Source organism: Rhopalosiphum maidis, chromosome 2 (assembly GCF_003676215.2).
Source record: "Rhopalosiphum maidis isolate BTI-1 chromosome 2, ASM367621v3, whole genome shotgun sequence".
NCBI lineage: Eukaryota > Metazoa > Arthropoda > Insecta > Hemiptera > Aphididae > Rhopalosiphum > Rhopalosiphum maidis.
In genome coordinates this window covers 5,976,621-5,997,357 of record NC_040878.1, presented here as the reverse complement: position 1 = coordinate 5,997,357, position 20,737 = coordinate 5,976,621, and the positions used below count along the sequence as shown (strand labels likewise).

At 27.9% G+C, this 20,737-nt stretch overlaps 1 protein-coding gene across 1 annotated transcript; it reads left to right on the top strand.

Annotated features, from left to right (window-relative positions):
* Window positions 1-486: 486 nt before the first annotated feature.
* LOC113553983 (forkhead box protein D1-like) lies at window positions 487-10,640 on the top strand. The gene is made up of 3 exons (XM_026957599.1): window positions 487-1,058; window positions 4,858-5,608; window positions 10,042-10,640. The coding sequence occupies exons 1-3, from the start codon at window positions 741-743 to the stop codon at window positions 10,182-10,184; spliced, it is 1,212 nt and encodes a 403-aa protein (XP_026813400.1). The 5' UTR covers window positions 487-740; the 3' UTR covers window positions 10,185-10,640.
* The last annotated feature ends 10,097 nt before the right edge of the window (window positions 10,641-20,737 follow it).

Genomic DNA, 20,737 nt, shown 5'->3' with positions numbered 1-20,737 from the left:
TTAAAGGCATTATATGACTATAAATTCTTATGAAACGCGCAGTGGAACACTCGCGCATTCCAATACGGGTATTACAGCCAAATCGAAGCGTACACGGGGAACTTTAATATTTGTTATCAATCATATTATACTACGATTGATATAATAACATATAATAATTATAATAATATCGTGCATTTCTATACGTGAAAATGAAGAAATAATCTATACTATTATATGGGTGTGTATAACATTATTCGTATATAATGTATATACGCGTGGCGTTGGCACATCGCCGAGGTGTCGGCGTCGTAGAAGGCTGCGTGTCCCTCTACAATCATTATCATCGTCATTATTATTACTATCGCATTATCGAGAACGGTGGTGGCCACGGATTGGCCGACGACCGTCCTGCCCATTTTTTCTTCTCTGGTCCAGCCGCCGCTCCGCCCGGGGTGACAGTCCGCCCGACCGCTCCAACCGGTTGCATTAGTAATGCGTGAATAGTGTACGACGGATGTAAACAACGGTCCGTATAATATACACATTTACGGTACTAGTTCGTGTAAATAAATTTTTACTGTGTATAATATTATACATGAGTGCGTTAAATAAAATATAATTATTATTATTTACTGTTTTGTATTTAAACAATTTTTGGTTCAATTATTTTTTGGTTATTATTATCGTGCACGCGTCGTCTACTTCTAAAATAATTTAAAAGACGATCGCGCGAGCGCAAGCGTCATCGAAATAACGGCATGGATATGTTGATCGTTAAGACCGAAGACGAAAATGACGAGAGGAAAACTCTCTGCAACAGCAATAATAATAATAATAACAACAACAACAATAACAATAACAACAACAATTGCAAGAAGAACAACGGTGTCGGAACGACTACGAAAACAGTGGCGGCGACCGGTGGTGTCGGGACCGGTAGGTCCGAAAAACCACCTTACTCGTACATAGCCCTAATCGTCATGGCAATCCAAAGTTCGCCGGTTAAAAGGCTCACATTGAGCGAAATATACTCTTTCCTCCAGCACAGATTCCCTTTCTTCAGAGGTTCCTACCAGGTAAATACACGTGTTTTATAATAAATTATGGCTTTAGATATGATATGATTATAGAATCATCGTGGTGTACATAACTGCGCGTGTTGGTAGGTATTTACTCTTTATTTATTTGTGTCAAAAGTATAGACATATACGCGTCATTAAAATACAGCCATTTAGATAAAAATAATACAAACGTATATAATATAATAGTTAGGTGTCAAAATATTAATCCAATATTGTAAAAAAGTATAAAAAAATAAATATGAAATAAAGTGAGATAAAACGAATAAATTACAAGTTAGTTGATTAATCTAAGGACTAGATGTGTATATATAATAGTAATATTTAATCTTACAAGATTTACATCTATAGATAAATCTTACATAATATTATATTAAATAAGGCGTGAGTTATGTATTATTTTAATATTATTTATATAGTACATAATATACACAATAATAGTAATAATAGTTATAGTGTATGATATAGCTAGGTAATTTAAATACATTAATTTTCTTTTAAATAATGATTAATTTTTTTTTTTTTTATTAACTTTATGTGTAAGACATATTATATAGGTACACTATTTAGTATGTGTATGTACTACATAGTACCTACCTATAAAAGTAGATTTTATAGGTTTAATATGTACCAATATAATAAAAATTTAAATGATTTAATAGGTAAAGATATTTGTTATACAGTTGGTCAAAATATTATATAATTCAAATTTTTAAAACTGTATGCTACATTCTGCGTACCTATATAAGACAAAACATAATTGACTACTGTTAGCATAGAATTTATATATATTATATATGTATATAATATCAAAATGTATTACCTACCTATATACTTGATGATTAATAAATAATAATATATTATTGTAAGATTCGTTGATTAAACAGCCATTATATTGGTTTATATTTTACAATAATTACTATTATTATTACTATATTAGGTATTGTAAATAGATACATACATTTTATCAATAGTTGTTTATGCTATAGTATAATCGGGAGTAATTTGTCATAGAATAGACCAACAGATGGTAGTTAAAAAAATAAAGAAATATTTATGAAAAATAAATTAAGTGAAATAAAAATTCTTATGAAATAATATTCAATTTATTATTTTACCATATGATTTTTTCTGGGTCAAGTTTACTTTATTACTTAAATTTCTATCGAATTGTGTAAGTACTAAGTAGGATTTTACTCTTATAGTTTATCATGTCTAATATGATATATTGGCACTATCAAATAATAAAATGTAACTTTTTCAAGATTTTTAATTTTAATCACACATAAACAGCCAACAATAAATTATTAGTTACATCATTAATTAAAAGTGCTGCTTGGTACATTTTTTTACTTCAATATAATTGGTTATATGGTATGTGTTTGATTGTTAGTGTATCACAAACGTGATATACTAATAAAATTGGTATTATAAAATATATATAGGTAGTAGGTACCCAACTACATTATTTTTTTTTGTACTTGTTTAAATTTTAGTGTAAAAGTGTAATGTACTTCAAGTGATTATTAGTAGGTACATATTAGACCCATCGAAATGCCTTTATAAGTAAAGTTTATGGAGTCAATCACATAAGTAACAAATTACAGTATTTCTTAAAAGTATGCAATATTTAAATGATAAACCATATAAGATGCTATGGTCATCATTATAACGACGACTTCTCATAAAAGATATCATCGATTTTAACACGTATATATAATTAATACTTAGTCTTAGCATAAATAACAATATAATTGTAATAACTAATATAGTAAACATAATTGTCAGGATTTTTAATCACAATAATATTAATAACTCAAGTAACTAGTATTTATCATGAGCTCGTAATTTTGGCTGTAACTAATACTTATAGAGGCAATTAATAAAGAATACTAAAAGGTCGGTACAAATGATATTATTATAATTTATAACTAAGGATTATCGCGTAGATGACTCATAAATAAATGTATACTTTAATTATGAAATATTTATAGGGTTAGAAGTCGTACTAGACAGAAGTTGTCTAAAAAATAACAAACATTGCTCTAGGTGAATTTTTTTTAAAGCCAGCTTTACGTTAATTATTTTAAATAAATGTTTAATATTATAAACGAGTTATGTAGGCTAGGTAACTCAAATTTTTCACAAAGATAATAAATATTATAGTTTATTATTTCTATTTGATTGATTTTAAGTAGGTATGTTTCAGTTTTTCCATATATTTGTAGTATTTAACAATTATATTATAATAATATTCGTGGTTTTACTTTTTATCATATTTGTACAACATTCATCCACTTTAAATTTTCAAGACTTCTAATAGTAAATATTAATTTATTTTCACGGATTCGACATAATTTATTTTGTATTAACATTTTATAATGTGTATAGTTAAAAATTATAACTTATTGAAACATTTTAAACTACATTAAATAATTAAGGATTAATATTTAAGATTTATAAATGCGATTTTAAAAACAATTGATATTAATAATATATTAATATGTGATCAAATGAAATAAAACTTATTATTTATGTCGAGCGAAAAACGAGCACAAATTTCCAACGTTGATTACTATGTTTTTACAAGGTTCATATTATCATATTATCTCTATTTGAAAAATATAACAATATGATTTTAATTTTTAATCATATAATATATCAACGTTTTTTTTTTTTATTTGGGTCTGGTTGGCTATTGTTCCGTACATGCGTGTCATATTGCCATTTAATAATTATCAGTGGTTGGAACTTGGAAGTAGCGCACTATAGTTGTAGCAACACTATAATAGTACTAAATACATTTTTTTTGAAACGATGTAGATATATCGTAGTAGGTAGTAGGTACTGACGGTACTGTGTTATTTCAGTAATTACTAATTAGCAGTAGCATTTCTTCACAGTTTTCTATTGTAAATTTAGCACAAATTTTTAAATTTTACTACTTTAAACTTTACATTTTACAGTCATTTATAGTTTATAATTTAAATTTTATATAATAATTTTTTTTAATAATCCCTGCAAAATAAATAAATTAAATTCATTTTAAATTTTAAAATATGTTATCACAAACAATATTTAAAATATATTCATATTATATTTTTATAATCATAAATATTGAAACAAATTACTGAAATTACGTAACTGCCATATTGTGCCATTTTAATGGATACTGGACATTTTCAGGTTATCATTTTAACTTAAGATATTTTCTTACTCGCTGTTTACTACTTTACTAGTGTCTAGTATCCATTATACACATATATGTATCATGGCTTTTAACTAAAAAAAATGCTCTACAAATTTTCATAAAAGTAGTGATATGATTAAATAGTGTTATATTTGTATTCATATTATACTGCTTAAGTATTATATAACATGGTAACGGTATAGCGCGGTAGGGCACACATAAAAACCGTGCAGCGGTCCATCAATATTTTATATAGGCGTTTAAAAAATCAAAAATTACCCTAATTTGAAAATCATATTTAATTATTTTTTGTACGATAAATCATAAAATTATGTAATTATAAATTTACTTTTAACCATTTTATTTTTAACTTCTTTGAATTACCTTTCCCTTGTATTTACTACAAATTCTTTGTTGGATGTATCGCATAACGTAAATTAAATACGTAAGGGAAAATATTATACTTAATATTATAATAAATTACGTACTCATATCTACTTGTACTTCATACTAAATAGATAATTTACGTTGTCCAAATATGTGTATAAGTGATTAATTACATTATAACATACCTAACCCTGTAGTAAAAAAAATGCTTTTTTATAGGGATGGAAAAACTCAGTGCGGCACAACCTGTCACTGAACGAATGTTTCATCAAGCTGCCGAAAGGGCTGGGGCGTCCGGGAAAAGGTCACTACTGGACAGTAGATCCAGCGTCGGAGTTGATGTTCGAAGAGAGCTCGTTCAGACGAAGACCCCGGGGATTCCGTCGCAAGTGTCAACAGAAGACTGTTGGACCGATCGGTGGCGTCGGTAGTGGTTACCAAACGTCACAGTACCATCAGCATCTACACCACCATCATCATCACCAGAACCTACAGCTACAACAACAGCAACAGCATCACCATCATCCGTCCGTGCAACAGCAACAATCGCAGTCGTTGCCACAGACACAGCTGTCACCGATTCTGCCACCTCCACAGCCATCACAGCCTCCACAACAACAGCAGCAACAGCAACCAATTGTCACTCAACCTCATCCCCAACAACCACAACCACAATCACAATCGTCGGCTTGTTACCTTCATGACCAATACGATTACAAAGACGCAACGGCTGCAGTGGTCGCGGGATACCATCACCAGCAACAACAGCAACAGGATTACGGTAGTGGTGCAGGCGGTGGAGGAATAGGCATCAACAGCGGTGGAGGGTACTGCAGCAGGAACGACCAGTTGGACCATTTCGCGGCCAACTTTTGGCAAAGTCAAAAGTCTGAAGGTTACGTCGGCGGCACGGGTGGTTACCAAGAACAGTTTGATTACGGTTGCCAGTATAACTTAACTCACGACAATGGTGAGTATCTATTTCATTTTCTCAATTAAAACCTATTCATTATTTATATTTAAATATTTAATCATACCTATATGTGCACCTACATTGTTCTATATTAACAAGTGTGATCAAATACTTTATAGAGGTCGTTAAATTGATCTTGTTGTATAAACCTACTTAGTATTTGTGTGAGTGGTTGAGTAGAAAGGACTCGTCGACAATTAATATGTGAGAATGTTTGTCGTGTTGTGCGGTGACTGGAGTGTTTGACCACTCCCGGTGTGTAAGCGAAGAGTCAAGAGAGCAATAACGAATCAATTAGAACTATATATAAACGGGATCACCTGCCGGCTGTGCCATACCGCAATTCTAAAAACAAAAATTTGCCCATCAAGCGCTCTGGTGACCTCGATTTTAGGTTTTAACCCAACAAACTATGTCTGCTTTTTTTGCATTTCACACGGTACATTTTATGTCAACGATCCTATTGAACAAACATCCATATGCATAAAATATATATCCCTTGTGATACTAAAGCGCTTAATAGTCCACGTCATTATAATATTGCATGTGTATGGTGTACTATAAGGTATGATATAATATAATAGAATACATTTAACGTTTTTATGAATTATAATTATTGTTTTCATAAAATATTGCGACGCATAGAAAAAAATTATAAGAAACCAAATGCTTAACAAGTAACTATATATTTAAAGTTTCAACTACATATAAAATGAATAAATAAAACATAAATATAAATAATATAATAACAATATATAATAATAAATAACAATTTAAATTTTAAAATAATTCTTTGAAAATGAAAGCCTAAAACTTATCAACTTTTTAGATTACATTTTTAATAAAATTTATAATTTTTACGTTTGCACATAATACATTATATAAGTTTACTGAAAAAACGCCACGATTGCTACGTATAATTTAAGAGTAATTTTTGCAGTAACAAAAAATATTTTTTTGTTTTATTTTTTTAATGAGTTACATGAAAATCTGAATAATTAATATGAGAATATTAGTCCCACTGTAATTTATTTATTTGCGTTTTTTATTACGCTGCTTCTGCTACTGCTGTATGTCTATTTATTATATTATACTATTACTATATTATCATAAACTTATAAATAATGGTTGTCAATATTTTATTTCCGAAATTTTGTTGTCATTTCATAAATCAGATGTGACAATTAATTTGTCAATGCCAATATAATTTATGTATATATAATTAAGTTAAATCGATTGTAATAATAAATTACCTAGATAGGTATACAATTTTAACATTTAAATTTAAGTAAAAAAATCCAACAGAATATTTTTTTTACAAAAATTTAATGAATTTATATGATAATAAAGATCAATCGTTTGGTTATCCTATTTTTACCATAATTTTTAAAAAATAATAAAAAAATACGATGTATATAAGTGTATATTATATAAACAAACTGCAAAGTACATTCTCGTATTAATAACATGTTTATTATTATTTTAAAAACGATCTTAATAATTATATTAGAGCTCTTATAATAGATATATGTAATTCTAAAATACTACAATTCAAGTCAAAATAGTTTGTAAATTGTAGGTTGTAGTTACTAGCTCTTAAAACTATAAAAAATTATTAATGGAAAAAATAGATAATTGTAAATTTGAAATCTTAACAAAATAATAAAGAAATCAAAAGATTTATTCTTAATATTTAATACTGCATTGCGACTAGAACTATATACAATCTATGTACCTATAAATTAAAACGTTTAATTAAATATTTTTTCGATGTATAAAATGATAAGAAAAAAAAGAACTAAAATGTATTCTTTTGTTAGAATATTTATTTAATTTTGAATTTTTATTACATTTGAAATATGTCAAGTACCTATACTTATAATAGGCGCAGTGTGTTTAAATGCAATGAAAGCAGAGCAAATAATTTACTGCGCCAACTAGGGATCCCTTTTCATCGCTCAAAATTACTAATTATTATTATAATTATCCTTCGCTCTGATATTATAATAAAATAATTATTTTTTATAAAAACTAAAAATTAATCAATACCATTCGGTGAAATATTATAGGTGTTGACTATAAATGCCCTTCTGTATAAATAGTTTACAACAACAAAATGTAAAACGGTTTGGACAGGTGCAGTCATTCAGCCGTAGTTAAAAACCATTTAAAAACGATTCCGAGATTGGTTTATCCGGATTGCTCGCCAAACAACGTACTTTAATGGTTTATGAGATTTTCTGGTATAAAAAAAACTGTGGAATTTTAAAACAAACTCTCTAAGGCATTATGCATGTATTTAAGTATATAAGTATCTTAAATTTATCATCTACAAAGAAACTGCTTTTCTATGTTAAGCTTTTAAAAATTTTCCATTAGACGTCAGTAATATAGAACTAATTTAATAATACATATATATTTTATACATAAGATTTTTGTCTTGCAACAAGAGAACTATAATATAAAGTTTAAAAAGAAACAATGTTTTTAATAAAAGCACCTAATGTTTTTCTAATTTTTCTAAACTAAAAACTTTTTACATAAATAAGATAAAATGAATGAAAAATTATAAATATAATTGTTATTTCACAATTAGCCAGTAGCCACCGCACAAACAAAACAGTAATTTTACTAATCTTATATCATATAAAACCCTATAATGCCTAAATTAAATGAAAATATGACCCGAAGTTCTAAATACGCCCAACTGGCCACAAATAATAATACCATTGATTTGAATTAAAATCTAAAACTCTATAATGCCATAGATACCGTTGACACATGCGGACAAAACGGCTCTAATGGTTATTACGAGCTGCTAACACGATAATCCTCACGCGTAGTCACAGTGACACAGCCGCACTATGATACTTGTGATATTGAAACCAAGTGGCACGAATACTTCGAATATTTATCATTATTGTTATTGCCACGCAGAAAACCGTAAGCTACGGGTGGACACAAACCAAACGCAGTATAGAGCAATAACAATAATACAAAACGAGCGCGTGAATTAAAATAATAAAATCACCAAGCTAATATAGTTATCATCTTCGTATCATTACGCGTCAATTTTTTTTTTTATTACAATCTTAAAATAATAGTGTTAATTTTATTGGAATCTTCGAACCGATTTATAATTACGATCTACGAGTATATAATAATCGTCATATTATAATACTTTCAGGATGATGGTTTTTTTTTTCGAATCTTGTACTCAAAAGTGTCACGGTTAACGAATTTTCGTTCTCTCTTTCTATTTTTTTCTTCAAGAAATAAATCATTATTTCTGCTTGTCAGTGTAATAAATAATAGTAACGATGTGGCTTTTGTCGATACGGATTTACTGAGTACTCGTAGGGCCGAATTTTAAACATGACGTTAATATCTATATCTATGTATATATGTATAATATATATTATAGTCCGACGATTTTAAAAAGTGAAACAAACGCGATCTTTGTGTGGATATTATTTAGAACGTACGACATGGCGGTTTTAGTTGTTTACGAACAGTCTTTAGGTCGCCAGCACGCATCGTTTAAATGCGTTTCGTTGTGCATTCATAAAAAATAAAAAATAAACCCCCGTGGACCAATTTTATATCACATGTTGGCAATAAACAGTGTGTTGTGACTGAGAAACAGTGTCCTATAAAAAGAAAACCTCGTTGTCTTATTATAATAATATGTAATACATAACATAAATGGGTCAAACCATGTTTTTTATGCATATTGATATAATATTTTTTATTCTGACCTACATATTATTATTGTGTACGATACGATCCCTTTGACCTCCACGTATTTAGACGACCGCAACGTCTAATTGTGTGGGTCACCCCCTCGGGTGAGCACTGCAGTGTGGTCGTGTGTGCTATGGTGTATGTATAATAGCCACATTATTTATATATATACATTATATATACACGGTGTCACAGGGAGCGAGAGTCGAAAGTATATAATAATAATAATATAATGTGCAGAGCTGGGTGCGAGATGACGACGAGTGTTCTGCACCATGTATAGTCGCATTTTATACATAAAGGTATTTAATTATTTTCGTATGCAAGGTCAAGAGGTTTCGTCACCGATCGTGTAGGTCCTCCGAAACGCACGTGGCCTTGTCAAAATATGTAATATATATAATTTAAAACATAACCACTTGTTGACTGTGAAATACGATGACATATTTTTTCCTTCTTAGTTAAACGTGTCGATTTCGCTACACATTGGCTAAAAGTCAAAAAGGTATAAGTGGCCAAGTGGGTGTGAAAAATGTATACGCTCGCAGACGCCAGCCATTATGATATCATATTTTTAGTCGTCTAGCGTCTGATGACGACGACGACGTTAATCTGTTATTTTATTGAATACCTATTAATCTTATTATTATTATTATTATTATCATTATTAAATCGATTTATTGCAGGTTATAGCACGGTTGCGAGAAGATCAGCGACTGCGGCCGGACAAACACAACAGACCGTCATGGACAACGTTATGAACGCCAGTAGCGGATTACCACAACACATAAGTCTCCACCATTATTATGACTGTCCAAAGTTTTGTTAAGCTGTCGTAGTTTTTATATATATTATGAAGCGTGTATGCATTGGACTTTCGCATTTAAAAAAAAGTATCAAACGTATATTATAAATGTACACAGTAACATATATAAACCGCAGATACCATTCAAATCGGGAATTTTCTTTTGTATATATAAATATAAAATAAGATATATTTCGGCTTAATGTATGTTTGATATTATCGTGCATAACGAAATGTATATAACGCTCGTAGACATTAAAATGGATGGTAACCAAATCGATATATTGAAGCATTAGGTTATCGCACGATTCCTTTCAACAATATGTCTTTCACTTTTAAGTTTCAATGAATATTAGAATATTTTATCTTGATTCTGAATAGTATGATTACCTGGAAAGTCTCATGAAGCACTCACAAAAATTTTATAGCTGACTTCAGTGTGAGCAGTGAGCTGTTGTAAGAAAACTTAGTACAGTACATTATAATATATACGTAGCGAAATAAAAATACTTTAAATTCATTTATAATAGTTTTTTTTTTTTTTTTAAGACAAAAAATATATTTCTTAGTTAGTTGTTTGAAAAAAAAACTTTTCGTTATTAAAATTTAAACATATATTATGTTATATTATGTAATATATTAGCGAAATAAACTACCAGCGGATATAAAACAAAATGTCATAAAAAATTATAGATAACAAAAATGAATATAATCTTTCAATATGTAATATGTATAGTGCATACAATAAAATTATACTTTTTGTTAGTTAAGTACATAAAGTTTTATTTTTTAGGATTATAGTGTGATGTATAAAATGTATTTATTAATGTATTTTTTTAACATTTTGTAAATAATATAATAATTGGCCCAACCATCAGTTGTGCAAATACAAATATCGAACATCATCTCTAGTCTCTCTCTATATAATATTATATTATATCGACAAAACGTGAATGTTCGATATTTTGTATTGAATAAAAGGCTGAAAATAGTTTATTTAAATCAATATGTATTACATGTATGTGTAAATAGTTATACGATTATTTTAATACTATTGAAATCATTTTATTTAAAAATAAAACATAGCGCACAGAAATCATATATTTTACTATTTTAGTATGTATATATATTATGTAAGTACGAAATATATTATACTCACTGTGTACTCTATATAGTATATAGTCATATAGACATTATTATAAATAGTGTTTTTAAAGTGGATATTTTTGGTTTTTTGCGAGAAATTTCCAACGAATTTATCACTGTGTGACGTACATAAAGGGAGCCCATCGTAAAAGACGAGAGGTGGAAATTAAAAAAGGTTAAAACGTTGAAGACGGTAAACGCGGTAGGTATTCAATAATCTCGTAGATCCTCAAACGGACCACCCGTACCCAATGTGTGGTACTCAGACACACATACACTTTTACAATATAATATATACATGATATATTATATCATTATACATTACCATCATGTCATGCGGACTTTTGAAATACACAAAAAATCGTTTTATTTTTATTTTTATTTTTTTTTTGTCAGAAACGCCGATTTTGCTCAACATGTGTTAACGTACAAGTGTTGTATGTGTTTCCCTGCGCGCATCTCGTGTTTAATAGTTTACAACACTATTCCCCTCCCACATGTGTGTGTGTGCTCGCGCGCGCGCGTACCTACATCTAACTTCTAGACAATAAAACGAATCCGAAATATAAACAGAATCCCTTCGTGTAAACATGGCCCGTAGTCAAAGAATTCGTACCGATTTCGTAGCTTTTAATTTTAAATATATATATATATATATATATAAAAATACATTAATAAAAATTAAAACCGCCTCCGGGATAAACGACCGAGAAAGCAAAATAAAAAATGAATATATATATAATATACATATATCATATACGTATTATGAATGATTGAACTTTTATAATTTTTATTTTGCATTTTTACATTCACTAAAAATATAATTATACAGATGGTGGTGGTGGGAGAGGATTCTTTAAAGATGATGTCAGTCGTAGTACTCAGTATCGCAATCGGAAATCCATCGATTTTTCCAATATCAGTAGGTATACTGGTAGTCATAAAACAATCTTTCGATCCGCACTTATACATTTTTACCTGTAATTATTAAAAAAATCTACATCTGACTAATTAAAACATTTTTTAAAGTAAAATATTTTTCTTTTTTAGATAATTTGGGCCAATAGTATAATTATAACGACATAATTAATATATTTTAAACACGTTGTTGTAAGAAACTACAATGATGGAATATCAAACGTATATATGTGTATATAAGTATATATGTGTTGTTTTGGAAATATTAATTCAAATAGGTAAACAATAGAACCGATATTGGAAAAATCGATGTACCTTTTTTTCTAGCAAAAAAAAAAAATCTAGTAGAATCCTCAACATCGATGCAAAACTCGTAGCGTCTCGCGTGTAAAACATTTTATTGTAGAATAAAATATTGATCGATTTTTTATTTACAGAGTATTCGCCATATTTCAATGCTACGGCAATATCATAAACGTCGTACGTTTTCATAAATATATAAGTTATCTCTACCTAGTTCACCGTTATCAAACTTAAACTTGTGTGTATAAATATTTAATATGATATTATATATAGGTACATCAGCATACTGTACATATTTGTCCACCCGTTTCACTGCAAATTATAAATAATAAATAAAATAAACATACCTATGCAATGTACCAATTTTGGGATACCTTCACCTATAAAATATTCAATAAAAGAGTAAACAGGATTCAAATGGCATTTCCGTATTTAATAATATTTTGAAAATAGTATAAATAAAATTCAGATGATATACTCGTACTTGGGTCTGCGGGTAAACTGATTTGAAAACTCAAATTAAAAAATCGCAGATAAATTGAAGTTAGACGATAGCCTATCGTCGATAGTTGTTATATAAATATATTAGATGTATATTGTTAATAATAATAAGTAAACATTGTTTATTTATTAATGAAAGTAAAGCTCTGACGGCCACCCTATAACTTGCAGTACAGTGTAGGAATGAATGAATGAAAACTATAACAACTCTAAGAAAAAAACGTAAACAAGTTGTTTAATAGGAATTATGAATTGACTTTTACAATTCATTAAATATTAGGTATAAAGGATTATCATATTTATAAGAATAAAAAAAAAATTATAATCTGTTTTTGACTATTATTTACTCATCAGTTGGACATACAAATACTGTATTACCAAACCTGTAGTGGCTGAAGTGTAATACTATTTTCGAAAAATAAATTTAAAACAAACTATATAACTGAACCAGTGTAAGTACAATATATAAATAATATTTATTGCTACGATTGCTGACATTTTTTGAAACATATAACGTACAAGAACTGCATGATAACATACTGTAAGTACAGTTATTGCTTGGTTTTCTCTTGTGCCAAGATTATCGAACTGTTTTTAAGTTTACCCGTGCCAAAATAAAAAAGATAAAACAAGATTACGGTAAGACAAATCATAGTGGTTATTAGTAGATTTTTATTTTATGACAATATTACAATAATATATATCTTATTTATTACGATACATATTTTAGGGATATTTGACATAAATCAGATAGCTATTTTGGGCTTTTGTTAAGGTAATTAATATTTAAATCTACAAAATTTGTCAGTTTTTAAATCATTAATTACTATATTTTTAACTGTTTAGCGTTCTGTCACTACAAAATTATATTAAAAAACGAATATTGCTCTAAATATTTTGAAAAATTATAAAAATAGTTTTATAGTATAAATATCTTAAAAAAAATCAATAATGTCAATGGGTATAATAAATTTCATAATTATACAATATACGTTTAAGTTTTAAGTTTCCACAAAAAATATTTTTAAATAATAATAAAATAATTTAAGTATATCATTATTTATCATTTGAAAATATAATTTCGTTCAAATTTGAACATAAAAATGCATACAAAAAAAATTAACCTTAGTATTTTTAATATTTTTATACAGGTAAAAAAAAACTTATTTTGAATCTTGTATTACATTTTCAAAAAATTTATGAGTAAAAAATTTTAAAATAATATTTATAGAAAAAAAATAAAAAAAAATTGAAAATTTGGTATGCTTATAAATAGGTCAAAATGAGTTTAAAAATGTTGAAAATTCTATCATATAATGAAAATTATAATATTAACATTTGTGAAAATGTCAAGCATCTATGGTTGTTTGTTTTTGAATTACAACAAAAAACAAAAATAGTTGTATTATACAGGTAAGTATCCAAGGTTATAAAAATTAGTACTTCAAATGCTTTTAAAAAATTAACTAGGATTTCCGATGGAATTTTTTTCATATGGGTTGAAAAACTTAAAAATAACCTTGTTTTCAATTTTAAAATATTAGGAATAAACAGAATTTTTTTTTATGTATTTCTAACTAAAAATAACTTGTATTTTTCGAGATTTTAAAATTCAAAGTTTAAAAATTTAAATACTTATTAAAAAACGTTGTAACTAAATTTTCAAGCATTTTTACCTTGGTAAATTTTTAATTGATATTAATAAAAAAAAAAAATAAAAAATTCAATTGTTTATAAATCAGAACCTAATTAAGTAGCACAAAAAGAGGAAAAAATATTTTTAAGTTATATATTAATATCACATTCACATACCTACGTAAAACAAATTATGCCGATATAAATATTTACTGTTCTATATTTATTTATTTTTAAATAAAAAAAATTAACAAAACAAGACAAAATCGATTTCGCATAAGAATTCCAGTTTATTCCTATTTTTTCTCTGGATTAATTTAAAAAGTATTGGAATTGTTGACCTTCACTCATCGAAGTATCAAATACATCGAATTTGTTTTAAAAACCTTTTAAAGTTCAAAGTTGAATATATAATCAATTTCGCTAATCCAAAAGGCGATGATAGGCGCCAAAAAAACATCATTGTAAAATCAATAAATGTATTGTTTTACTCAAAATGTAGAATTTAATATTTAACATGTTAATGTTAAAACAAATCATAATTATTTGTAACATAATATAATATATAAATGGAAACTGTGTCATAATATTATGTAAAATATGTTGTATAACTTTATAGGTATTTATATTTTATAGTTTTCATTACTTCGTGTATTTTACATCTACTCCACACTCTATATAGTCCACATGTAGTATTTTATGTAATTTATTTAAGTATAATCAAGTGTTAAAAGTTATTTTTTTTTCATTATATTGTATAATAATTGTCTAGCTTCTAAAGTTTAAACGTTTAGTATTGATTTTTATTTCTATTGATGTATAGTTTTATTTTATTCTTTTATTCCTTGTTGAACCGACGTCAATGGGAGATCTGCAATAATAACTACCCCATCATTGCTGCCACAATTCATTCTTTAAAATAATAAGCGAACTTTACATTCATAGTCTTTTTATTTGACATTGATACAAGTTTTTTTTTTATGAGTCAGTGTGTCATAAAGTATATTATATAGAGTCTCATTAATCTGGACTTGATAGGCCGGACCATGTTCGGATCACCAAAAACCCGGATTGAACGAAATCAGCTTAAAAACATTTGTAAATAAGTTTTCGACACTTAAAAATATTTAAATCGATTAATTATTGTTCATATAAATAAATTACATGTCGATTTCCATGAATTGCCAAAAACGACAAATAACTAATAACTATGCACGTATATACAATCAAAATTACAGTATAGGTTTGAAAAATATTAAAAATTTAAGTCCGGGTTAACGGCGGACGAATGTCTAGATACGCCAGACTCTACTGAATAATATGTAGGGATATGTTATTGTTAGTTATTAACTGCTTTATAACGATCATCGTACCTATGTTATATGAATGAAATTTAGTTTTGCATTTCAAATTGTGAATTAAAAAGTGTAGACTCTGCGTTTCATTCATGTACACGATTACTGTCATAAACAGTAGGTATTATATAATAGTATACCTATAACTATTAATTACTTAGATTAGATATACACTATAATTATTATACGCTATAATATGCATCAGATTTCGATTTCGTTGCTATCATTAATTAGTTATGTTAGTTATATATTCATTATTATTACCTATATTTATTTCATTAATAATATCTATTGCACACAATGTTCATACCTGTAATGTTCGTCATGCATGGACTGTATTATTGATTCACGTCCGTCTAACATCCTTTATACCCACTCGATCGATATTAGCCGACGTCATCGCCTAACGCGTTTTCTATTTGACCGATTCATAAGCACACATCACGCCCACTTTGGGGAGATGTCACAGCGAAACATCTTGCCGCGATTACGAGAATTACGTATATATATATATATATATATGCTATTATAATACCTGCTGAAACGTGGTACGTGGACTTGTGGTCAGTAGCCGATGATCGCGGTTGTATACTATGTCTGATATCCCCTGCAGTCAAATATTAAATTAAATATAAAATGTATACGGAGTGATTCGCCGATCGCGCACAACCCTATTTTTTTATTTTAATAACGCTCAATGCAAATTCTGATTTTTGGAATTTTTAAGTAAGTATGTGCTTAATAATGATATTATTAAATTGGTATACTGATTGTTTCACCATTTAAGAGTATAGTGTCTTGCGAGTTGTAGTTACAAAATTGATTCTAAAACATCACTCTTTTTAATGTAACCTATTAACAGATGATTTTTCGAACGATGATGCGCCAAATCAAATTTGACACAGTGGATTATATGCAAGATGTGATAGGTTTACTAAATCTTCGGATATTATGATTTGAAAATTATATCAACTTACTAAAATGTTAGATGATCTATGTTATATTTTATGTTAAATGATAACTATAAAGGACTATATTTTCTTTAATAGTTCAGAAACTGCTCGTTCGAGTTTTGAACAATCACAATAAGACTTAATGGTAATAAGATTACAAGTACTTGAAAATATGGTCTTTTAGCATTCATAAAAATTCAAAAATTATATTTTATAAAAATACATTATGCAAAAGAACCGGATGATGAAACGCTCTGTATACTTTGTAACTCTATTATGCTACCTACAGCTTTTGTGTAATAATATTTACGAGAAAAGTTGAAACGAAAAAGATTTTGAAAGTGGTGGTCATGTACATTATATTCGGAACAGTTGTTGTGAATTCTTTCATGTTAGATAGGTGGTTTGAGTGATAAAATAAATATTGCGCTGACATCCTCTTAATAAGGCGCTACACCGGCATGTTTTGAGTGTTGACTGTTCTTACACACGCGTAACATTGCAAAATTTGCGTTCAATAATATATTTCACTTTATTATTATTAAAATTAGAGTAAATTTACCAATAATATACATACAATTAGTGTGGTTTTTATTGATATTTTAAATATGAAACAAGTTATGGTAATTTTAAAATTTGCAAAAATATTATAATTTTAAAATGCTAATTTGCTTCAAAATTGAAATATCACTAAAACTTTCCAATATGCCCGGTTAATTATTTTATCTCTAAATTTAAGAATATACAAATTTACTGTAGTTTTAAAATAACATAATTAAATGTATTTTATTCTGATTATTTTGAACGCAAAATCGTCCATGTTACTCGCGTGTGAGTTAGTCGACAGAGACAATAGTTAATAGTTGATATATACTATAATATGGTTGATCGAATAACTATTAATCGCCTCAAAACTTACTCTACACGTGGAGTTTTTTTAAATTAACATTGTAAGTAGGTACGCTATTGTACGAGATCATCTTATATTATTCAGTCAATCTATTTATTATTGCAGTCTGCGGTGCATTGCAGATGATTGAAAAATAAACAAAACCAAGATCCATCGAAAAAGTTCCATTAAATATAAAATATATAATAAAAACATTAAGCAGTATAAGCACTTATTATAGTATATTTTTCGTTTTTTTTCCACGCCGCAACCGATAAATGTGCATTATTTCATATTTAGAATCTTTAATTTTTTTTTATTCCATATTACACAAATATACGTGTATTATTCGTCTGTATTGGAGACACACACATCCGCGAGCCGCTCTTTATTACACATAGCGGCCCGCCGCCGACAAAGGACTAGATCGGAGAACGATATCCATTAAACATCTGGTGTTTTAATTTTTTGAACCAGTGTGAAATACACTATCGGTTTGTACGTTCGTTTTTATTGACACACACACACACACACTATATTATTTAATATTATACACGTAATATTATATATCGAGTCGTTGTGTTTGGTTATTACTAATTCGTGTACATATTATGTATATATATATAGGAACAACGGGATCGGAAGTAAGGAATATAACACTCGCGTAAATTTTATATTGGTGTGTATATTAAGAATATTATATGTATATAATATACTATTATTTACACGCACTGTCGCACTACGCAGGTCACAGGTGTGTGTATACAACTTACTTTTGTAGTTTTGTAAACAAATTATTGTACTACGCCTGCGCACTATATAATATGATATAGATAGTAGGTACGATCAAAATAAATACGCAAAACGAACAGTTATTACAGTAATGATAATGGTGTATTGATAGATTTTTCTTTTAGTTAAAATATTTCAAACTCTGTTAACAATATAATATTAATAGTATACCTGCAATGATAATAATAATATTATAACCATGATGAAATATATATACACATATATTATATATATATATATATATATATATATTACGAATTACCATAAATAAATTGACTTAGCTTAACTTACAAATTATTTAGCATGTTAATTGATAGGGTTTCCAAAACAATTGAATTGACAACCACTTCAAATTTAAATACCTGGGCAATAAAGTAAGTCGTACGATTACTTATACAATATATAGTATGGTATATAATATAATGTTATATAATCTAAAACTATCACGCTCGATACGTTTGAAATTTTTAAATTTACAAACTTGAATAATTGTTGTACATCGTGAGTATACCGCAGTTGTGTGTGGTCATATTATTCATCTCTTGATTTTCTAATAATTTCTATTTGGCAATTTGACGACCGCGATAAAGTTGAGACAAGATTTCAGTATACCTATACGCGTTTTAAAGTTACATTTTAATTATATTTTCTCTTAGTAGATTTGAAATGTAAAAATGTCATTGAGACATATCACAAACGTATAAGACATTGAAACGGATACCCAAACTTGAGTTTATTCTTAAATGTTGTTTTATTTACGTCACGGGTCGTCAATTTGCAAAAAATGGACCAATTATCTAAGTAGACGTGTATAAATACTTTCTCAGCATAAAACAACGTATTTATTCCATACATTTTACTGAGCCCTTTTCTACCACAACTTATTGGGTTTACCCAATTGCATACACAAGTTACATTCTAACTATCTATCAGTAGGTATATATATATATTTATAAATTATTATAGTTGTACCTACGTCATTATAAAACTCTGGTTTAAACGAATAATAATTGTTCACGTAAAAAATCTGCTCAAAAATACTTTTTAACAATTGGACCTAGGTTATAGTTTATATCTATTATATATATACATGTATGTTTATGTATATAATATAGCATTGACCTATATATATCACTATATACATATCGAGCGGAAGAGTTTAAGTGGTCTAGTACATTTGGAAGACTTTAAAATAAAAACAATAATGAATTGACTAATATTAATTAACATTGGTACTAAAACTAACGTATTCTATTGTACGAACAAAATAATATAATAACAAAATAATTAGACATTTAAAATATGTTGTCAACGGATAAAATATGATTTGTATAATATGTATATATTATATAATATATTTAAAACAGTATTTCCGAATATGAATATGATTTCGTATGCAGAATATTTACGTGCCTGCGGTGTATATAATATATATGTGTGTGTGTATATATATATATATATTTAGTACGAAGTTAAAACGATTTTTAAAATTTAAATTTCTTATAATCTGTTCCGTAAAATGTATTTTACTACTTTTATTGGCTATATTTTAATAACTCATTTGAATGTATTAGATAATGTCGCTTATTCAGCGCGTACTGTCGTGAAAGACACGGACTTGTGGTATAAATTACATAAAATCAGGAATAGGATAGGTGTATAATTGATTATATATTTTCCTGATAATTGTTTGTCAAAATATGGTATAAGTCTTTCATAAAACTGTAACAAAATAAATAATGGTTTTCAGTGGTCATTTTAAGCTCGTGGTTATTTGGGTAAATCGCGTAATGTACTTAAAATTGTTTTTGTTTTAATAAAAAAACAACAAAAAAGAACTCACTATTGTCACGTTTGATAAGAAATTCCGGATATTCTGAAAAATACAAAACATTATGGTTTTAAAGTTTATAATTGGATGTTCGGGAATATTATATCGAATTAACGCAATATTTCCTTGTTTAAATGTTAGTTACGTGTCTACTAGACGGATGTGCACTAATTATAGACGGTTATGTATGTTAAAAAGTATCATCCAATACATTGCCAGTTTTAAGGAGTAGTAACTTTGACATCATACTAGCA

Coding starts and splice junctions, on each gene's coding strand:
- LOC113553983 (XM_026957599.1), top strand. CDS start 741: ATGGATATGTTGATCGTTAAGACCGAAGACGAAAATGACGAGAGGAAA. Junction 1,059..4,857: donor TCTTCAGAGGTTCCTACCAG/GTAAATACACGT, acceptor GCTTTTTTATAG/GGATGGAAAAACTCAGTGCG. Junction 5,609..10,041: donor TAACTTAACTCACGACAATG/GTGAGTATCTAT, acceptor GATTTATTGCAG/GTTATAGCACGGTTGCGAGA.